The sequence below is a fragment of the Aspergillus terreus genome, genomic scaffold (assembly GCF_000149615.1).
Source record: "Aspergillus terreus NIH2624 scaffold_11 genomic scaffold, whole genome shotgun sequence".
Classification (NCBI taxonomy): Eukaryota; Fungi; Ascomycota; class Eurotiomycetes; order Eurotiales; family Aspergillaceae; genus Aspergillus; species Aspergillus terreus.
In genome coordinates, this window is record NT_165934.1 from 264587 (window position 1) to 281274 (window position 16688).

Genomic DNA, 16688 nt, shown 5'->3' on the forward strand with positions numbered 1-16688 from the left:
ATTCCCTTGGGAGCGGATTAGCTGCATAATCCTCGGGTGAGGCACGGTATGCCGGCAGGCGTATCCGGCCTTGACTGACTTTGGTATCACATATTTTCTTAATGTCGTTATCTGCATCTCCATCAAGCGGCGTCCAGTCGTCGTACGTATTGTGATCCGGCACATCAGTCATCGCTGTTAGGGAGGCCTAAAGCGTGGCGGCAAGCCTGTCAGAATTATGACTTGCGGAGTCTCGGGGGCGCCGTACGTTTGATCAAAAACTCTTCGACTCTACCTCTGCTGCGTTTCGACGGAGCCTACGAAACGGATTGCATGCAACAATGCGACGGCGGCGCTTTCCAAATTGTAAGAGGGACTGGCTGTCAGGGACAGTGCCTCGGAGCAACTTTTGAGCCTGAGGGGTAGTCTGCCCCACGCCCGTCAGCAACGGCGGTCAAGCATAGGACTAGCGAAAACAATTACTATCCAATGGTTGGACGCAAATTGAGCAATACCTCAATGGAGCAACATCGGTAATATTAGTGCTAACTAGGAGCTTGTAACTTCTGCTTTTTCCTGAACGGCACTGTGACCATCCATGGGTTTGAATCCACGACGGAACACTGGACTCTCCTGGATCTTGTTCCAGTCATGAAGCATTAGGCCATTTTCCACCGAGCAGGAGACCTCTTCCTTCCCTCGCGGAATCATCTCCGCCTCGTAAGCCCTAATAGCATCTTCCAGCGCGTTCGTTCCCTGGCAGACGGAAAGTAGTGCAGCCAAAAGATGGGAAACATCACAGATGCAGTGATTGAGCCCCTGCCCGCGGTCTATCGGAACAGCGAGTTAGTTTATCTGAATGTACACGGCAAGGCTGTGATAACCCACATGGTGGCATGGGGTGTGCTGCGTCTCCAACGAGGGTCAGACGGCCGTGTCTATTATCCCACGGTTGGCTAATCCAGTAGCTGATATCCGCCTTGTGAACTTCAGTGTCATCTGGCATCCAGAGGAACGCCGAACGAGCAGGCTCACCCATTCCCTCGGCGCGAGCTTTGATCAATGCGAGGCGCTCTGGGTAACCCATTGTATTGTCAGAGTCCCCCAACCATGCCATTGCCATGTGGAAAACCCAAGACTCCGGGTGGTCAGGCCCGTCTGGCATGCTTGATACTAAGAAGCTCTGTTAGACAGTTATTCCATATTCAGAGCGATGGAATCACATACTGGATTGGAATGCATGGAAGCACTTCTCGCTCAGCGCGAGATAGCTAGTGGGATATCTTTCGCGGACGTACTTTGCCTTCTCCGCGTCATTATAGCATACCGTCATGTTCGTATGGAAGATGGGGAATTTGGTGACAGAAGCCTTTTCTGGATCACGCATTGCTGTTTCCCGCACTCGTGAACGTGATCCATCCGCGCCAACAATGATAGATCCCGACACCAGTGTACCATCGGAGAAAGCGGCTATCACTCCCTTGCCACTCTCATTGAAAGCAACATCAACAAGGCACTTTCCGTACTATAGTCAGTTGGTTAGCAGCTTCGGGCTGAAGAAATGCATTTATTCGGCGCTTACCTGAACGTCGATTCCCTCAGCACATAGCTCACGCATCCGGCTTCGTGGAACTCGCAGCCCATCTTTATATGGTACCCCCGTTATCAAGTCCCCGGTCTCGCCGTGAATGATGGGATATAGGCCTGAATGAATGCCGGCAACCGGGTTGCAAGCTATTGTCGGAAGCTTCTCCCGCACTTCGCCTGGCAGAATCTCATCCAGCAGAGGAAGTGCCCAGTGGATTGCCATGGTCCATTCATTGCTGCGGTAGTTCAATGCTACGTCCCGTTCAAATATTGAATATCGAATTCCAGCCTATTGGAATACCGAGTTAATCAAAAAGGTCATGTCAACCAATACCATAGACCTACTTTTTTGAGAGCTTGGCAGATAAGCAACCCGGTTATACCTACGAAATGGGTCAGTATCATGGCCGAAAAGCGTTTGACATGTTGCACTTACCCGCGCCGATGACAATAACATGAAGTTCATCTCCAGACATCTTGAACTTTCCAGGAACCTGCAATCTGATCTGATAGTTCTGCGGATTTGTATGATATCACATACGGCGTGTGACTTTCTTCGTTGGAATCACAGGGCACCTACGCTGGCTGAACGGCGATAAGGGAACACCTAACACAGAGTTTCCCACCAAGTACCGCACGATATAGTAAGAGCCGACCTACCGATCAAGAGGATTAATCACTTGCCCCTAGATTTGAGGTTACACTGATTGGCTTGGGCGAGCATTCCCGGCGCGCGAGAGCCTTTTGCGGGAATCGGAGCCCGTATCGGTGAATATCCGCCACTGGAGGTATCCTGGGGTAATTGACAGGGCTTTCTAGACGGATTCTCAATACAGCTGGGAGGAATACAATGGCCAAGCCCGGACGAGGGACTGCTGGAACAGAACTCGAATTTGACAAATCATTTTGACTCCCTCTGACAACCCAGACTTCAGAAGCTGACCAGTAGTTTGAAAATCGCACTGGCCAGCCGATGGCTGGAGGAGCACACCCTGATCCTGATCAAATGGATGAATTGTCTCACACGTGCATCATGTTATCCAAGCCCTCCCGACGACTCCGGCTGTAAGTCGGTGAACAGATTGTATCGAGGCATTAGTGTTGCACATTCGTCACTGGCATAGAGCAGGAAGTTGGAAACACTGACACTAACTGTATTGAAGTCATCCATTCCCTCGTTCTGTATGCCGTCGTTGAGCGGTATCCGTCCGATCGTCTGATTGTGCGGAGTAGCTATAGGACGGACGTACAGCAAAGGTTCAAGATCACGGCAAAATGAACATGCCTAGGCCATTGACTACACTTAGGACTAGGGTTAGGCCATCCTTTGTGTCGTTGGTCAACCCGGTTGTCCATTTCAAAATTGAGTATTAATGCTGACATTACTATTCAGCGCCAAAACCAAACATATGTCTCTTTACTCATATTCCCGTACATCGTTATTCCATTATAACATAGATCTCACTGGCTTCTGGGTCTCTGAAAATGGCGACGAAGCGCTACCCTTCAGGCGACTCTGTTGTGGATCGAACAGTGGCTCTGCCACCACGGTAGCAGCAATGCGTCGTCCAAAATATTCAATCTCGACGACGTGGCCCTCGCCCACCTCACTAGGTAACCATGCGTAGGCAATCGGCTTTCCAAAACTGTACCCAAATGCAGCGGCCGTCACGTACCCAGATGGCTTCTTATCATAGAATACTGGTTCCTTCCCCATGACAACGGACCGGCCATCATTGACGACCAGGCAGCGGAGCTTGCGCGCGGGATTATCAAGGACACGGCGGCGTAGTGCAGCTTTGCCGAGAAAATCACCGTTCTTATCGAGATCCACGGCAGAAAGAAGACCTGCTTCTAGGGGGTCATGCTCGGTGGTCATATCGATGCCAAACGTGCGATAGCCCTTCTCCAGGCGTAGCGAGTTGAAGGCGCTGCGGCCGGCGGGAATCAGGCCATGTAGCTTTCCAGCCTGCAACACGACATCCCATAGTCTCTGGCCATATTCCGCCGTTGTCTGGATTTCCCAGCCGAATTCTCCCACGTAGGACTTTCGGAGCATTATTACGGGGATCCCCGAGAGGATTGTCTGCTTGGCGTTGAAGTAGGGTAACCCGGTGTCGGATAAGTCGTCCGAGCAGATGTTTCGTAGAACGTCCCCAGCACGAGGGCCCCAGAGGCCCAGGCAGCATGTACCTCCGGTGATATCGCGTACCTCGACCCACTCGGATGGTCTTGTTTCTCTGTGATGGCGAGCGTGTCTCGTGAGATAGACCAAGTCGGTGGCACTATTGGCTCCGATTTGGTATTCGTTCTCGCCCAATCTTGTAACAAATATATCACCGAGAATATAGCCGTGGTCATCGAGGAGGAGCGTATATGTAACCGTCCCCGGCTTGGTCGCGACATCCCTGGCGGTCAGTCGTTGGAGGAGATGAACTGCGCCAGGCCCAGACACGATGAATCGGTGGAACGAAGTCATATCGTACATGGCCACAGCATGCCTCGTCTTCCATGCTTCTACTGCGACGATAGGCGAGTGGTATCGTGCCGACCAAGAGTCTCTTTTCACAGGACGCCATTTAGGCGGAAGACTCTGCACAAGCTCTGCGTTCGATTCGTACCAGAACGGACGTTCCCAGCCTCCAAGCTCCAGGAAATATGCACCTAGCTCGCGCTGTCTGGCGTGGAACGGACTGACACGGAGATTCCTTGGCGACTCTTTTGGCTGTAGTGGGTGGATAATATCGTATATCTCGACGAAATTCTGCTGCGATGTCTCCTCAACGTAGGGCCGGGTCACCTGCACGTCTTCGAAGCGAGACAACAGGCACTCGGTAAGATCAATCCGAGAACGTCCAGTCGTGAGCAACTCGGCGACAGCTCGCGCAACACCGGCAGAGTGCGTGACCCAGACAGCTTCGGCAACATAGAAGCCGTCAAGGTTGGGGGCTTGTCCGACCAGTGGCCCGCCGTCGGGCGTGAACGAGAATATACCGTTGAAACCGTCCGCGATCTGGCTGTCCCTCAAGGCTGGAAGGAGCTTTTGGGTCTCTCTCCATGCAGGGGCAAAATCTTCCGGCGTAAACTCGAGTCGTGAGGGCATGTTGTATTCGTCGACGTGGTTGGGGGTTAAACCCAGCGAGGCGGCCACCACGGGCATGGGACGGTGCCCGTAATAGCCGATGCCATACTGGTCACCATGCTCGCGATAATAGAGGTCCTGGTCCTGGTGGCGTAGGATGGGGAGCATAGCATTCAATCCATTGGGCTTACTGTTGATTTCGCGCCCGGCATGAGCAGTCACGGGTGTCGTCTTTGCATATTGATGCGCAAGCGGAAGTAGAGGGATCGATACGCCGGCCATTTCACCCAATTCCACGCCCCAAAATCCTGCGCAGGAGACGATAATGTCGGCCGGGAGAGTTCCATTCGGCGTGACCACCCCTCTGACTTTGTTCTCCATCCGATCGATTCCCGTGACAGGTGTATGTTCCAGGTAACGGACGCCCGCTGCACGGGTCCTTTCAATGAGTAGCTGTGTCGCCCGGGCTGCGAGTGCCAAACCATCGCTCGGTATGTGCAGGCCACCAAGCACCACGTCCTTGTCGAGTAGAGGATACATCTGGACGCACTCGTCGGCCGTGACAAGACGAGCATCGATCCCCCATGACGATGCGTAGCCATGCTTGCGCTTAAGTTCCTCCAGTCGGTCCGGTGTAGTGGCAACTTCAAGCCCTCCAACCTGGTTGAAGCAATTCTGGCCATCCTTCTCGATCGACTGCAACTTTTCGATTGTATACCGAGCGAGATGCGTCATTGTCTTGCTCGGTGTCGTCTGGAAGACAAGGCCGGGGGCATGCGATGTGGAGCCGCCAGGCATGCTCAAAGGACCCTGCTCAACCACAGTGATGTCCCTCCATCCCCGTGAGACCAGCTCATCGGCGACATTGGTGCCGACGATGCCTGCGCCGATGATTACCACGCGCTTTCCGGGTGTCATATCAGACTTGGTGTTTATCTGCCAATGGTCACTGTCACTGAGCCGGCCTGTCCTATTTGTAGGAAACCAATACAGCCCATTATGGTAGTGATAAAGCCTGACCTCCCCTCTCCCCGCAGGAAGGACGGGATGATGATAGCATGATATCGGCGGGATCGGTGTATCATCTGTGGACATGCTTCCTAGAATTGGGAAAGCGTCCATTCTCATGTGGAGAGTCTCCGCACGTCACCAGTCATGGTTCTCAATATCTAGTGGCTCATAGGATGCTCAAACCTTGGTCCGGTCTCGACTTATCGTGGCCCGGCTGATAGAAGCTCCAAGACACGGTCCGTACGGTCCGTCGGAGATAGACGCACGGTTGAACATCTTGAGCCGGGCCGCCCCACAGCCATCTGTGCTGGATGCTCGGGGGATGGACGATAAACCCCTCTTGGGGCTGGCTCATTCTAACGGACTCGGGCCAAGCATTCCGTGGGGCCCAGCTCCCTAGTTCTATGATGCTCGGGCCTTACTCATAGACGCGTCCGGGATAGTTTTACCCTATGGGGTTATCACCTCGGCCCAGAGACAATGTGGCGTAACCAAATTTTGAGAAATATGGAGGTTTATATATGGGAACATGATCACGGTTTAACAACTGCCTTCTCCATTCAAAGACTACCTAGCATCCCAACTCGTCACTATCGCTTCCTAAAGAGGCCCCTCCTTCTGTCAGAAACTCAGGACCGAACATAGACCTTGACGGCCACGGTGTTGAATCAGTAGATGCCCAGGCTCTAGTTGTAGAACCACTCAGACCGAGTAGAGATCGCATCAACATCATTGGCCTCCTCCGAACGCTTCTTGTTGTAGAACCACTGGGACCTAGTGGAAATCTCATCGACATCGTTCGCCACGTCAGCGTTGTTCTCGGCCGCTTCGGCCCGCTTCTTGTTGTAAAACCACTGGGACCTAGTGGAGATCTCGTCGACATCGTTGGCCTGGCCAACATTGTCTTCTCCGGCCTCAGCACGCTTGTTGTAGAACCACTCAGATCGGGTAGAGATCGCATCGACATCGTTGGCGTCTTCATCCCGCTTGTTGTAGAACCACTGGGAACGGGTGGAGATCTCATCCACGTCATTCGCATCGTGGACATGAGCACTGGCATCGTCAGCGCGCTTTTTGTTGTAGAACCACTCGGATCGGGTCGAGATGGCATCGACGTCGTTGACAGCCTCGTCCCGCTTGTTGTAGAACCACTGAGAGCGAGTTGAGATCTCATCAACGTCGTTTGCATCCTGAGTAAACATCAGCTGGCTTTGTGGTAGCATGGACCTGGAGGGATATCATACGGCTACGGCGTTCTTCTCAGGTGCAGGAACCGGAGAGGAGGACACGCCAACGGCAAGCATAGCAATTGGGAGGAAGGCAAAGAACTTCATGTTGGGCTAAAGACTGTCTGTGTTTGGATTTGCTGATTTCGAGATTCTGATGGTGATAAGCAGACTGGTTCCTGGAGGAAGATGGACACCGATTGATACAAGGAAGACTCAGCTACTTATACCCGATGCCACTCACAGACTGACCAACTACAAGCCTATAATGAAGTACACAACTCGCAGCCCTCGAACAAGAAATCACGTTTATGGTGGTAAGTGTTCGTGGTGTAATGATCGTCGTCGGCAACTCTTGCTTCGGCTGCCCGACGAGTTGTCACCATGAACTGCATCAATGGGATCTAAACATTCATGATGGCTGGCCACTAGTTCTCATCATTGGAGAGCTGAGTCTGCCATCGGTGTTACTCTGCTAACGTGATTTTTACTTCTCGTGCATAGAGCTAAAAGCTCACTGCGTCAACTCCGCACATCAAGGCGTGAGAACATGAAGCTTATTTGCTGCCAGTATGGAGGCTTCTGACATACCTAGGTCAGCTCCACGCTCCAGAGCCTCTAAGCCTGCTATGTGACGCCTTGTCCTTGCATTTCTACTGCAAAGTATGCTTTTCGCAAGGGATCGTCGGCGCATATGCGGTGTGATACCATTGCGGCAAACATATCAGCTGCAAACAGAGTCCGGAAAAGAGGAAACTCAGCCATTGGGTAACCATGGGAAAGTACGTGCCGATCATAGTATCAGCTCGAGGGGAGGCTGTATATTTCGGTGTCATGTGTTATGACGTTGTGGATCTGTCTACCAGATGGAGGCTGAGGTTGAAAGTTGCCTGTCTTCACTTCTCATTCCGAATCGACTAAGCAGAAAAATACAGAGCCCTCCGTTGAGCTGCCGGTGAATAGCACTCCATTCACTCTTGTACACCTCAGTTTCCAAAAAGCACAATGTCCTACAAGGAGACGGCTCAATATTCTCCCCTCGACCCCGGCGAAAAAGATGTCGAAAGTTCAAAGTCTCTCTTGAGCAGCGACAGTTCTTCCGTACACGAAGGAGAAGGTCGGGATTACCGCAGGCATCGAACAAATCGAACAAGATGGCTCAGAGCTGCCGGTATAGCAATGCTTGGGATAATGGGAATGCTTCTTTCGTTCTTCCTAGGCCGGAATCTGCGGCCATCATGGAACGAGCAATGCATTGACACTCAATGGGGTATCCTTTTGACCAGATACTGAAGGAGTTGGAACGAGACTAACAAGTCTATAGGAGATCTTAAACAGAATGTTCGCTTTATTCCGCAGACGTTCAACCCTCGGTTTGAAGGCCCAAAGTCCCCGTACATGGGGGAGCCTAACCCTGACGTTGATCAGCTATGGTATGGTCTTTCGAAAAGTGAGTCCCCATGGAACACCAGCTCTGCTCCCCCAACTGACGGTTGTTGGAAGTGTTCAACTATGGGGTGGACTATGACACCCTGAAGCGAATGAATCGTACAAAAGCGGCTGCTCAATGGCCTGGTACCAAGAAGTATCAGGTTGGTCTGGAGACATTTCACCAGCTCCATTGCCTGGTGAGTGATATGGCTCTCTACGGAATATAGTGGCCCTCGCATGTCTGATTGAATCCAGAATTATGTGCGCATGTACACCTACCAGTCGTACTACGAGAAGATTGACTACGATATGGTTGCCGAAACCCCTGAGGAACGGCAGGAGCACAAAGGTGGGAAGGATTACGCCCTGGGATCCCCTCTAATACTCCATACTGACGACTTTTTCAGATCATTGCGTGGAGGTTCTCCGTCAGAGTCTCATGTGTTCACCTGATCTGAACATATACTCTTACCACTGGATTGGGCACAGGAAATTTCCATACGCGGAGCTGCACACCCCGCACCAGAAATGCATTGACTGGGATGCGTTCTACTCATGGCAGCGTACACAGGCTGTTGCATCGCCTGCTTTGGAGAAACCTGACGGTGCTGAAATATTGTTCGAATGAGGACTGTTTGGGGGCCTAGGCGCCGATTGTCGTTGGATTTGCATGTATTGTGCGTTGGATGGGAGGATCGTCGCCTCACTGTCAATACTCTATTCCGAATACATCCTGCTTCGCATTGCTCCTACGAATACCTTTTTTCCATTTGGTAAAAGTGATTGAAACCGATCGGAGCATATTTCGCTTCGGCCCTTTTCGGTCTGCTACCAGGCAGCCACACATGTAATATTGGACAGTTTGCGTTGCATTGTGCCACTCCCAGGGCTTTTGCCTTTACCACTTCGTGCATGTGATGCTGAATGATAAACATCGCAACTTGAACAAGTAAAATGCTTCACTTCCTTGATTTTTGGCTCCAGGCGGCTGAATATGTGGCTTTGGGTACGTGTAACACGGGGATGCATTTGGTGTCACAGTTGCACAGCATGTGGGAGCCTCGGCGTGTCTCGGCCTCCATCAGATCGGCATTTCCCCCATCAAGTATATGCTCATAGTCTGACTGTAAGGAGCGGCAGTGGCGTGATCTGCGGCACCAGTAAGTTTCATGGTTTGGCCAAGAGGACGTGCAGAATAATCAGAATCCTGACAACAGACTGCTAGAAGAAGCAATACTGATCGCGTCGAGCAAGGTTTCGACCTGCGATGTACGTCGCGCCGATGGTCTGACCACCGGTTCAGAACCCATTGCAGCACAAATGCCATGACAATGTCTCCCCGATAGGGATGCTCGGATACTACGTCCCCTGCTACGAGCAACATGAAGTGGGATATCGCGTCCTCGAAGTTGGGCTTTTTGAAGCTGGGTCGCAGTGAAGGCAAGTATGAATTGTTAGGGAAGTATGCGAACGCAAAGAATGAGAGTATACCAAGAAGCCGCCAGATGTCGGGGTTTTCTACTTGGGCGCTCTCTTGTCTAAATGTACTGCTTTTCCTATTTTCACTGTTGTTGCTGGTTGTCTCATGGGACAATTTTCACCAACAGCGGGAGCTCCATAATGAAGGATACACAACGAATATCAACTACGATCTCAAGCGAGTGTCATCATTCTGTAAGTTGGACATTCAGTCATCGTTTCAATATGGGAAGAAGGAGAATTAACCATACTCAACAGCCCCAATTTTCGATGAGATCGACCTACATCCTCGGCTCCAGAAATTCAACGGCGCAGTCAACGACAACTCTTCCATATTTCGACAAGACCCTTCGCCAGAAGTCGATGCCGCATGGGACCTGATATCTGCTGAGGGTTTCGAGATAACCACGGCCGAGGCCTCATCGCTGGCCAAAGCAGGCCAAGATCCCTCGGTGCTGGTCCATGCGCCTGCATCATGGAATCGCGGGGACGACGCAGTTGTGGTTCAAATCGATGTATTCCATCAAATTCACTGTCTCAATGAGCTACGCAAAGAGATACACTTCGATTACTATTATAAAAATCGCTATGGTGACCGAAGCAAAGCGCCCGCCGAGCATATGATCCACAAGAAGCACTGCATCCATATCTTGTTGCAGAATTTGATATGCCACGCGGATGTGGATCTTATTCCGCACAACTGGGTACATTATGAAGGATTGAATCAAAGCACACGTCCCTGGGCCGAGCCTCTGGCAGATTTCAATGCTGTGAAGAAATGTCGTGATTTCAGTGGGCTCTTGGAGTGGGCGAGGGAGACGGCTATACAAGATCTTCCGACAAGGTGGAAGGAGTTGCAGTATCAGAAAGGCAGGCCTGTGTCGGATGGAAGCAATGGATATTTTCAGATTCCGCATCAACATGAATGAAGTTAAATGTTATAATATCTAGTCATTTGCCTTTTGCGGTAGTAACAAGTTTGTTAAAATCTGAAGATTTCTATAGCGAAGGCCCCAAAATATATTTCCAAACTTGGAGGACTACATCGTAGCAATCTTCCCTCCATACATGGAGCGGCAGAAATATTGAAAACATAAGATCCAGTACAGGCTCAACTTATGAAGAGCGTATATTGTGTATGAAATATATGGGTCCTACAGACATTGACGGAAACAGGCAAAGACGTTGGACGACAATGGACACATGAGACGTCCAATACATCAAAGAGGCCCCGACTAATCTAGCAAGTCATCATGAACATGTTTAGTGCGATCAAATGTTTTGATATGGTGCTCCTGCGCCCAATCCTTGATGGCATCGAAGTCACGACAAGTGTGAATCACCGCCGCAACTTCTTTGACTCTTTGATCCCGTTCGACCCAGACGAAAGGCAGGGGAGTGACATCAACAGCACACATCAAACTCTGTCGGATGGTGTCAATGCAGTGATCGATATGTTCAATACCCATGAGCTCGTCTTCTGGGAGATAGACCTCAGTAGACCAAACCCGTTTTCGAACCATATTCTACCATACCATGTTAGTAAGAGAACTTGCGAAGAGTGATCCTGAAACAGAGAGCCTAGCTTACCAGGCAATGTAGCTGATGGAAGACATCAAGAGATATCGCATACTGTCCAGGGTCGTCTGCGATCGGTACAGTTTTGTTGACAAGATGTGCCGCGTCACTTTTCGGAATCCTACTGATCCCGACTGTGAATGATTCCATCAGCCCTGATATTATACGCGATGACAACGCACAGATTGACGTACAGTTATAAAGATCACTCCATGCGGCATTGTTTTCCGGGGATGGTGGGCCCTGGTACTCGCTTAATTCAGAACCAAACCCAGCCACATAGACCACATTCCGATGGCGGATTAAGTGTTGAACGGGGGCTATCACTGTGTTAGCTGGTATATTAAAGGGAGGGTCATGGGCTGACAGAAAACTTGATCTTTGAACTGACTGTCCCCAGATGGAGCTGTCTTAAGCAACCCGAGCCATGAAACGACCCCAGGAATTGAAAGGAGCGCGATGATGACCCATTGAATGATCAGGAGTGATTTCACTGATCGTGGAAATCGAGGTTTATACCACCGAGCAGGGTAGAGGAGTGATTGCTCGGCTTCACTTTCGCCAGATGGGCCAAGCTCAACTTCATCTTTGAAGGGAGCCATATCCATCTTTCGGGTGAACTGAAAACCCATGACGGCACAGAGGGTAAGTGGAAACCAAAATTGCGAAGGGTCTACGAATCTGACCAGCTCTCGCAGACGACTAGAACAAGATGTACTGAAAGTGGTGCCAGGGCCTGCCGAGTCTTGATGGCTTGGGCAAAAGCTGACAGTCAAACCAAGTTTCTGCGCATAGATCACTCTCGAGCCCCCGCAATGGCTTCGCTGTCATCGTCGGTACTTTTGTGTGCATTTACCTTTAGCAACGTGATGGAGGGATAGGGAGTATGAGATGCAGTCAGCATGATCCAGACAGGTCTCTACAGAGGCGCGTGTCGATGTAGATGGATTCTCAGCCGTACCACGCATGGTGTCGATCCTGTGGTTGTTACACAGCATAGTCGCCAGCGGTCCGCAACACCAAGCCATGACACATAGATCTTCCCCACATCTACTTGGGTAGAACCGAATAGAGCCGTGCAGTAAGGGGGAATGATGCAATTAAAAGCAAATAGTTGCCACACCTGGGCTATGCCGCTCAAAAAGCAATATCCATACTCTGTGCAACGGCTGGGACGGGTCTAACAGAACCTGTGCATGAGGCAACACACTTGCCCAAGCTAGATGAGCTCATGGAGTCTGGACATGGAAAAGTCTCTGTAAAGCTACCACGTTGAGTGGATAATTTATCGCTGATCAAGCAGTAATCCATGCGTCGTACAACCGAGAGTCAGGTAGAGGGTGCATGAGGTTTCGTGGCCGAGACTAGACACCATGTCAATCGGAGCTGAATTGGATCTTCCTACGTAATATCTTCCTTAACGCTACAGGAGATCATCAAGAATGCTTCCCTTGCTGGCGATGTGATAGAGATAGTGCCATGGATGCTGTCGAGGGACAAAGAAACTATGATGCCTGCCTGGGCTAACTAACCATGTAGGGTTACAACGCCACCTGACGGGAGGAGCAACAATCCCCTGAAGCGCCATCCACCTTCCAAGAGCCTCGAGAAACCTACACACCTTCACAGCAACACACGCGCACCCAGCAAATCTCTAGCATCTACAGTGATCAAACATGGCGGTCGAAGAACAACTCGTTCACGCCAGAAAAATCGCAACCGAGCGCCTAGGGCTCAAGGTATGTACAACTGTTAAGATATTGTTGTGTGTGCTGACACACACAGGTCGTGGACATCGCGCCACAGGGGAGAGTATACAACAACTTTACCTACAAGCTCTCTGTGGATGCAGCGGACGGCCCGCCTGTGCTCCGGTCTACAGGGCAGCACGGAACGACTGCCCTCCCACCAGATGTCCAATCTCTCATTCTGCGCATTCCGAACCCGGATGCATCCCTGAACCAAGATGCTAGGGTCGAACATGAGGTTGCTGCCCTTGCACTCGTGAAGAGTTCTGGTCCGCCCTTGTTGCGGTCATTGATCCCAGATGTCTATTCCTGGGCGAGTGTCAGCCAGGCTAACGAAGGAGGCTGGATACTGTACGAATGCAAGGAAGGCGTCAATATTGGGCTTGACTTCCCAAGACTCCCACACGAGAAGCAAAAGGTTCTGTTGTCCCAGTTGGCGCAAATTACCGAAGCTTTCCAGGAGCTGCCCTTGCCCGCTAGCATTGATCGGTATGGAGGGCTGCGGTTCAACGAGAACGGTGAAGTGGTAAGTGGATCGGCGGCACTGCCGATTGGGGAACCTGTGGAAACCTATCAGGATATGTATCGGAATGTCCTGCGTCGTCAGCTTGAGCTCTCAGACACCAGCGAGTTCATCAACGGGTGGAAGAGCACAGACCTACGGGAACGGCTGGACAAATTTGCAGCGAAGGGAGTGGAAGAACTGTTCAAAAGAGTGTCCATCCCAAACAGAAAGACCTTAGTACACGGTGATCTGAGTTGCGTGAGCCCCAGTCCATCCAGAACAGATTTTCATACTAACGAAGACAAACACCAGGCACTCAAAACGTCCTGGTTGACCCCAAAACATACCAAATAACCGGCCTCCTAGACCTTGAGTTCTCACAAGTAGCATCACCCCTGGAGGAATATCTGTATTCCTTCCACGACGTCCATGGCCTGCTACCAGGGGCACACACAACGGATGAAGGGCTCTTGGCTCTCCGAAAAGCTCTTCTGCACGGCTTCCCCAACCCGCTGCCGGAGTCGCCGCCTCCTCCCACGGGCCCAGTCAGGTTTGGATCCAAGAGGAATATCCAGTGGCACCTGGCCAAGGCCTGGGATGAGGAGCTGGCTAAGCTGGAGGTCCAGCGGCCGGCTACTATCCCGTCTGCTGATGAGATCTCTCGTCTGCACTGGTTTGCGCAGGATATTTGTCCGTTTTATTTCCTACAAACGATGTGGCTGGAGGCCGTGGGAGAGGACAGGGCCAAGGAGGAACGTGAGAAACAACACCGCCTTTTAGACCAATACTTGAAGGGATGGGGTTATTGATTTACTCGTGTATTCAGTTCTTTCTCAGACGGATCTGCTCCAAACTCGTTACAATATCAATGAAGTTCCTCAATCCCTTGCTTGCCGGAGTCCCTTGTTGATGGCTAAGTTGTAAATTCCCCAGGCTCTGATAGGCTATGGATTCGCCCGAGAAGGAATTCAAGCTGACGATAAGCTGCGCCTGGGGCATGTTGCGGGATTTCTGCAACATTCGTAAGCCATCAATATGGGTATACCGAGATTCAACTAACCATGCCCGGCCAAGTAGACAGTTGTAAACGTTAGACCTCGCTCGGTGTGGGCGGTTCCCAAATATCCAGCCCCAGCATCGAGCGTAAACGGCCTCGGAGCAATCGTTGCGTTCGACACCTCGGCCAAACCATAGTGGTACGGAACATACAATGGCTCGGTTGGTGGCGTCTGGAACCCCTGTAACCCATTCCACGTCATGTTCTGTATACTGACGAGCGACCCGTTCATGAAGAGCAGAAAGTCAAGCCAGCCGTGCGCGATGATGGTGTTGTTTGTGCGCTCGATCACACTGGGAAGAGGCCCGAAGGAACTAGGAGGCGACCTATCCCCGCTGGGAAATATGTCGTAATCAACACAAGGCGAGTAGCTTGTTCTAGGAACATGCAGAATGTTCTGCACATCTGACCGGTTGAAGTAATTGTTCGGTCCATCGGCGAGGGTCGGAAATCCCATCTCATTCCAGAGATAAGGGCAGTAGTCTGTGAGGTGATAGAGGTTGAAGCACGGATTAACGTAGTAAGCTGCCCGGACGATCTCATCCCAAAGAGTGCAGTTGTCTTTCTTTTCGTCCGGGGCGTGTGGGAATGCGCTTGGGGGAGGATAAGTAAGGGCTTCGTCGAGAAACTTGTTGAAACCACACTTCTCGGCCCGATCGTTCACGTCGTCAACGAACGTCTTGTTCAGGGAGAAAATATTCCGGTAATGATTGAAATGTGCAACCGCCGGTGCTGTGGAACCAGTAAGCCGGTATACAATATAAGCGACAGGAGTCCTGCCTACCGTAGATCATTACACTGTCCGTGTTGATCATAGGGTCGATAATTTGGATACCGCGGACGTTGAAGTAGGCTGTGTCGTGTTCATCCAACATTGCAGAAGCAATATATGGCACATATTGACCCGCGTAGCTTTCTCCAGTGATGTAGACCTTCCGACCATGCAAACCGAACGTATCCACAAAGTTCTTAAACCAGGTCTTGAACTGACGAGCTACGTCCGCCTCGTCCCGCGCAGTGGATGGCCCAGGAGAGAAGCCGGTGCCCGCAGGTTGGTCCACATAAACCATATTGGTGAGATTCGTCCATGAATAGGGGTTGGGGATCGGCTTATACGTTCCGGGTCTCCAAATAAAAGGACCGTTGCCCTGGAGCATCCCGGCAAGAGAGCTACATCCAGGGCCGCCATTGAGCCAGATCGTTATCTATTCAACGACAAGTTGAGATTAGACATCTCAAAATATGGTCTTGTGAGTGAACCTACCTCGTCCTCGGCATCCGCATTGTGCGAAGGGAAGAACCAAAAGAACAGACTCGAATTTCCCGCGGGTGTGTTGGGCAACAGGCCTGCATAGGATTCGCCGACATCGAAGTCGACCTCGGGAATGATACTGCCGTTGACGAGAAACCCTGCTCGAAATGAGTGTTATGTATAGAACCAGGGGGTGAGTCCTTACTGTCTGTCTTGCTATTCAAATAGCGATAGGGCTCCCCTTGCTGAGTCGGTGGGATTGCGTGCAACGTTCGGTCTTGAGTGATCTGAGACCTTCGCCAAAGGGGATTTTCCAAACCATTTGCACACAATGCGAGCAATAATATGAGGACAGGTGTCATGGTCAGAATTTTGTCGAAATGTTCACATACGTCGCTCCCCGGGACAAGTGCGTTGCCGGTATAAATATGGTCTGCGCCAAGGGCTGATCCATGCTCTTTGCTTTTCTTCAGGTGAGACAACACAGCCTAAAATCATGGACACGTCAACAGTAGATCAGTTCCGTCTTCTGGCTCTTTTAAATAATATGCGCGGTCTGTTTCAGTCCGAGAAGGCTCTTCGTTAATCATACCGCAGACTTGGAAACGATATATTTTGACGGAGATGTAGAACTATCTGTGACTCCTTACAGCATTTGCTCGGAGTTCCGATACAGTCCACGCAGGACCGACCGCATAAAATCACCCATTCGACCAGAAAGGAGGACATAGGCGTGTCCATGCGCGTCATAAA

General features: G+C 51.1%; 8 protein-coding genes across 8 annotated transcripts; 3 read left to right on the forward strand and 5 right to left on the reverse strand.

The window, feature by feature from the left end:
• Positions 1-528: 528 nt before the first annotated feature.
• ATEG_07502 (FAD-dependent oxidoreductase) lies at positions 529-2042 on the reverse strand (the record flags this gene model as incomplete). The annotated part of the gene is made up of 6 exons (XM_001216123.1): positions 529-809; positions 868-1152; positions 1207-1504; positions 1562-1855; positions 1912-1949; positions 2003-2042. 6 exons carry the CDS (start codon positions 2040-2042, stop codon positions 529-531), a joined length of 1236 nt encoding a protein of 411 aa, XP_001216123.1.
• Positions 2043-3013: 971 nt separating this feature from the next.
• ATEG_07503 (GcvT family protein) lies at positions 3014-5935 on the reverse strand (the record flags this gene model as incomplete). The annotated part of the gene is made up of 2 exons (XM_001216124.1): positions 3014-5613; positions 5926-5935. The coding sequence occupies 2 exons, from the start codon at positions 5933-5935 to the stop codon at positions 3014-3016; spliced, it is 2610 nt and encodes an 869-aa protein (XP_001216124.1).
• Positions 5936-6345: 410 nt separating this feature from the next.
• ATEG_07504 (uncharacterized protein) lies at positions 6346-6993 on the reverse strand (the record flags this gene model as incomplete). Its single annotated transcript, XM_001216125.1, has 2 exons — positions 6346-6849; positions 6904-6993. The coding sequence occupies 2 exons, from the start codon at positions 6991-6993 to the stop codon at positions 6346-6348; spliced, it is 594 nt and encodes a 197-aa protein (XP_001216125.1).
• An 897-nt stretch (positions 6994-7890) lies between these two features.
• ATEG_07505 (uncharacterized protein) lies at positions 7891-8769 on the forward strand (the record flags this gene model as incomplete). The annotated part of the gene is made up of 4 exons (XM_001216126.1): positions 7891-8155; positions 8210-8335; positions 8389-8513; positions 8572-8769. The coding sequence occupies 4 exons, from the start codon at positions 7891-7893 to the stop codon at positions 8767-8769; spliced, it is 714 nt and encodes a 237-aa protein (XP_001216126.1).
• Positions 8770-9698: 929 nt separating this feature from the next.
• ATEG_07506 (oxidase ustYa family protein) lies at positions 9699-10724 on the forward strand (the record flags this gene model as incomplete). Its single annotated transcript, XM_001216127.1, has 2 exons — positions 9699-9990; positions 10054-10724. 2 exons carry the CDS (start codon positions 9699-9701, stop codon positions 10722-10724), a joined length of 963 nt encoding a protein of 320 aa, XP_001216127.1.
• A 306-nt stretch (positions 10725-11030) lies between these two features.
• Positions 11031-12005, reverse strand: ATEG_07507 (oxidase ustYa family protein; the record flags this gene model as incomplete). The annotated part of the gene is made up of 4 exons (XM_001216128.1): positions 11031-11321; positions 11386-11507; positions 11568-11693; positions 11765-12005. 4 exons carry the CDS (start codon positions 12003-12005, stop codon positions 11031-11033), a joined length of 780 nt encoding a protein of 259 aa, XP_001216128.1.
• A 1044-nt stretch (positions 12006-13049) lies between these two features.
• ATEG_07508 (uncharacterized protein) lies at positions 13050-13980 on the forward strand (the record flags this gene model as incomplete). The annotated part of the gene is made up of 3 exons (XM_001216129.1): positions 13050-13112; positions 13159-13884; positions 13939-13980. 3 exons carry the CDS (start codon positions 13050-13052, stop codon positions 13978-13980), a joined length of 831 nt encoding a protein of 276 aa, XP_001216129.1.
• Positions 13981-14448: 468 nt separating this feature from the next.
• cpdS (putative serine carboxypeptidase (CpdS)) lies at positions 14449-16297 on the reverse strand (the record flags this gene model as incomplete). The annotated part of the gene is made up of 5 exons (XM_001216130.1): positions 14449-14528; positions 14687-15415; positions 15468-15888; positions 15948-16093; positions 16141-16297. 5 exons carry the CDS (start codon positions 16295-16297, stop codon positions 14449-14451), a joined length of 1533 nt encoding a protein of 510 aa, XP_001216130.1.
• Between the last annotated feature and the right edge of the window lie 391 nt (positions 16298-16688).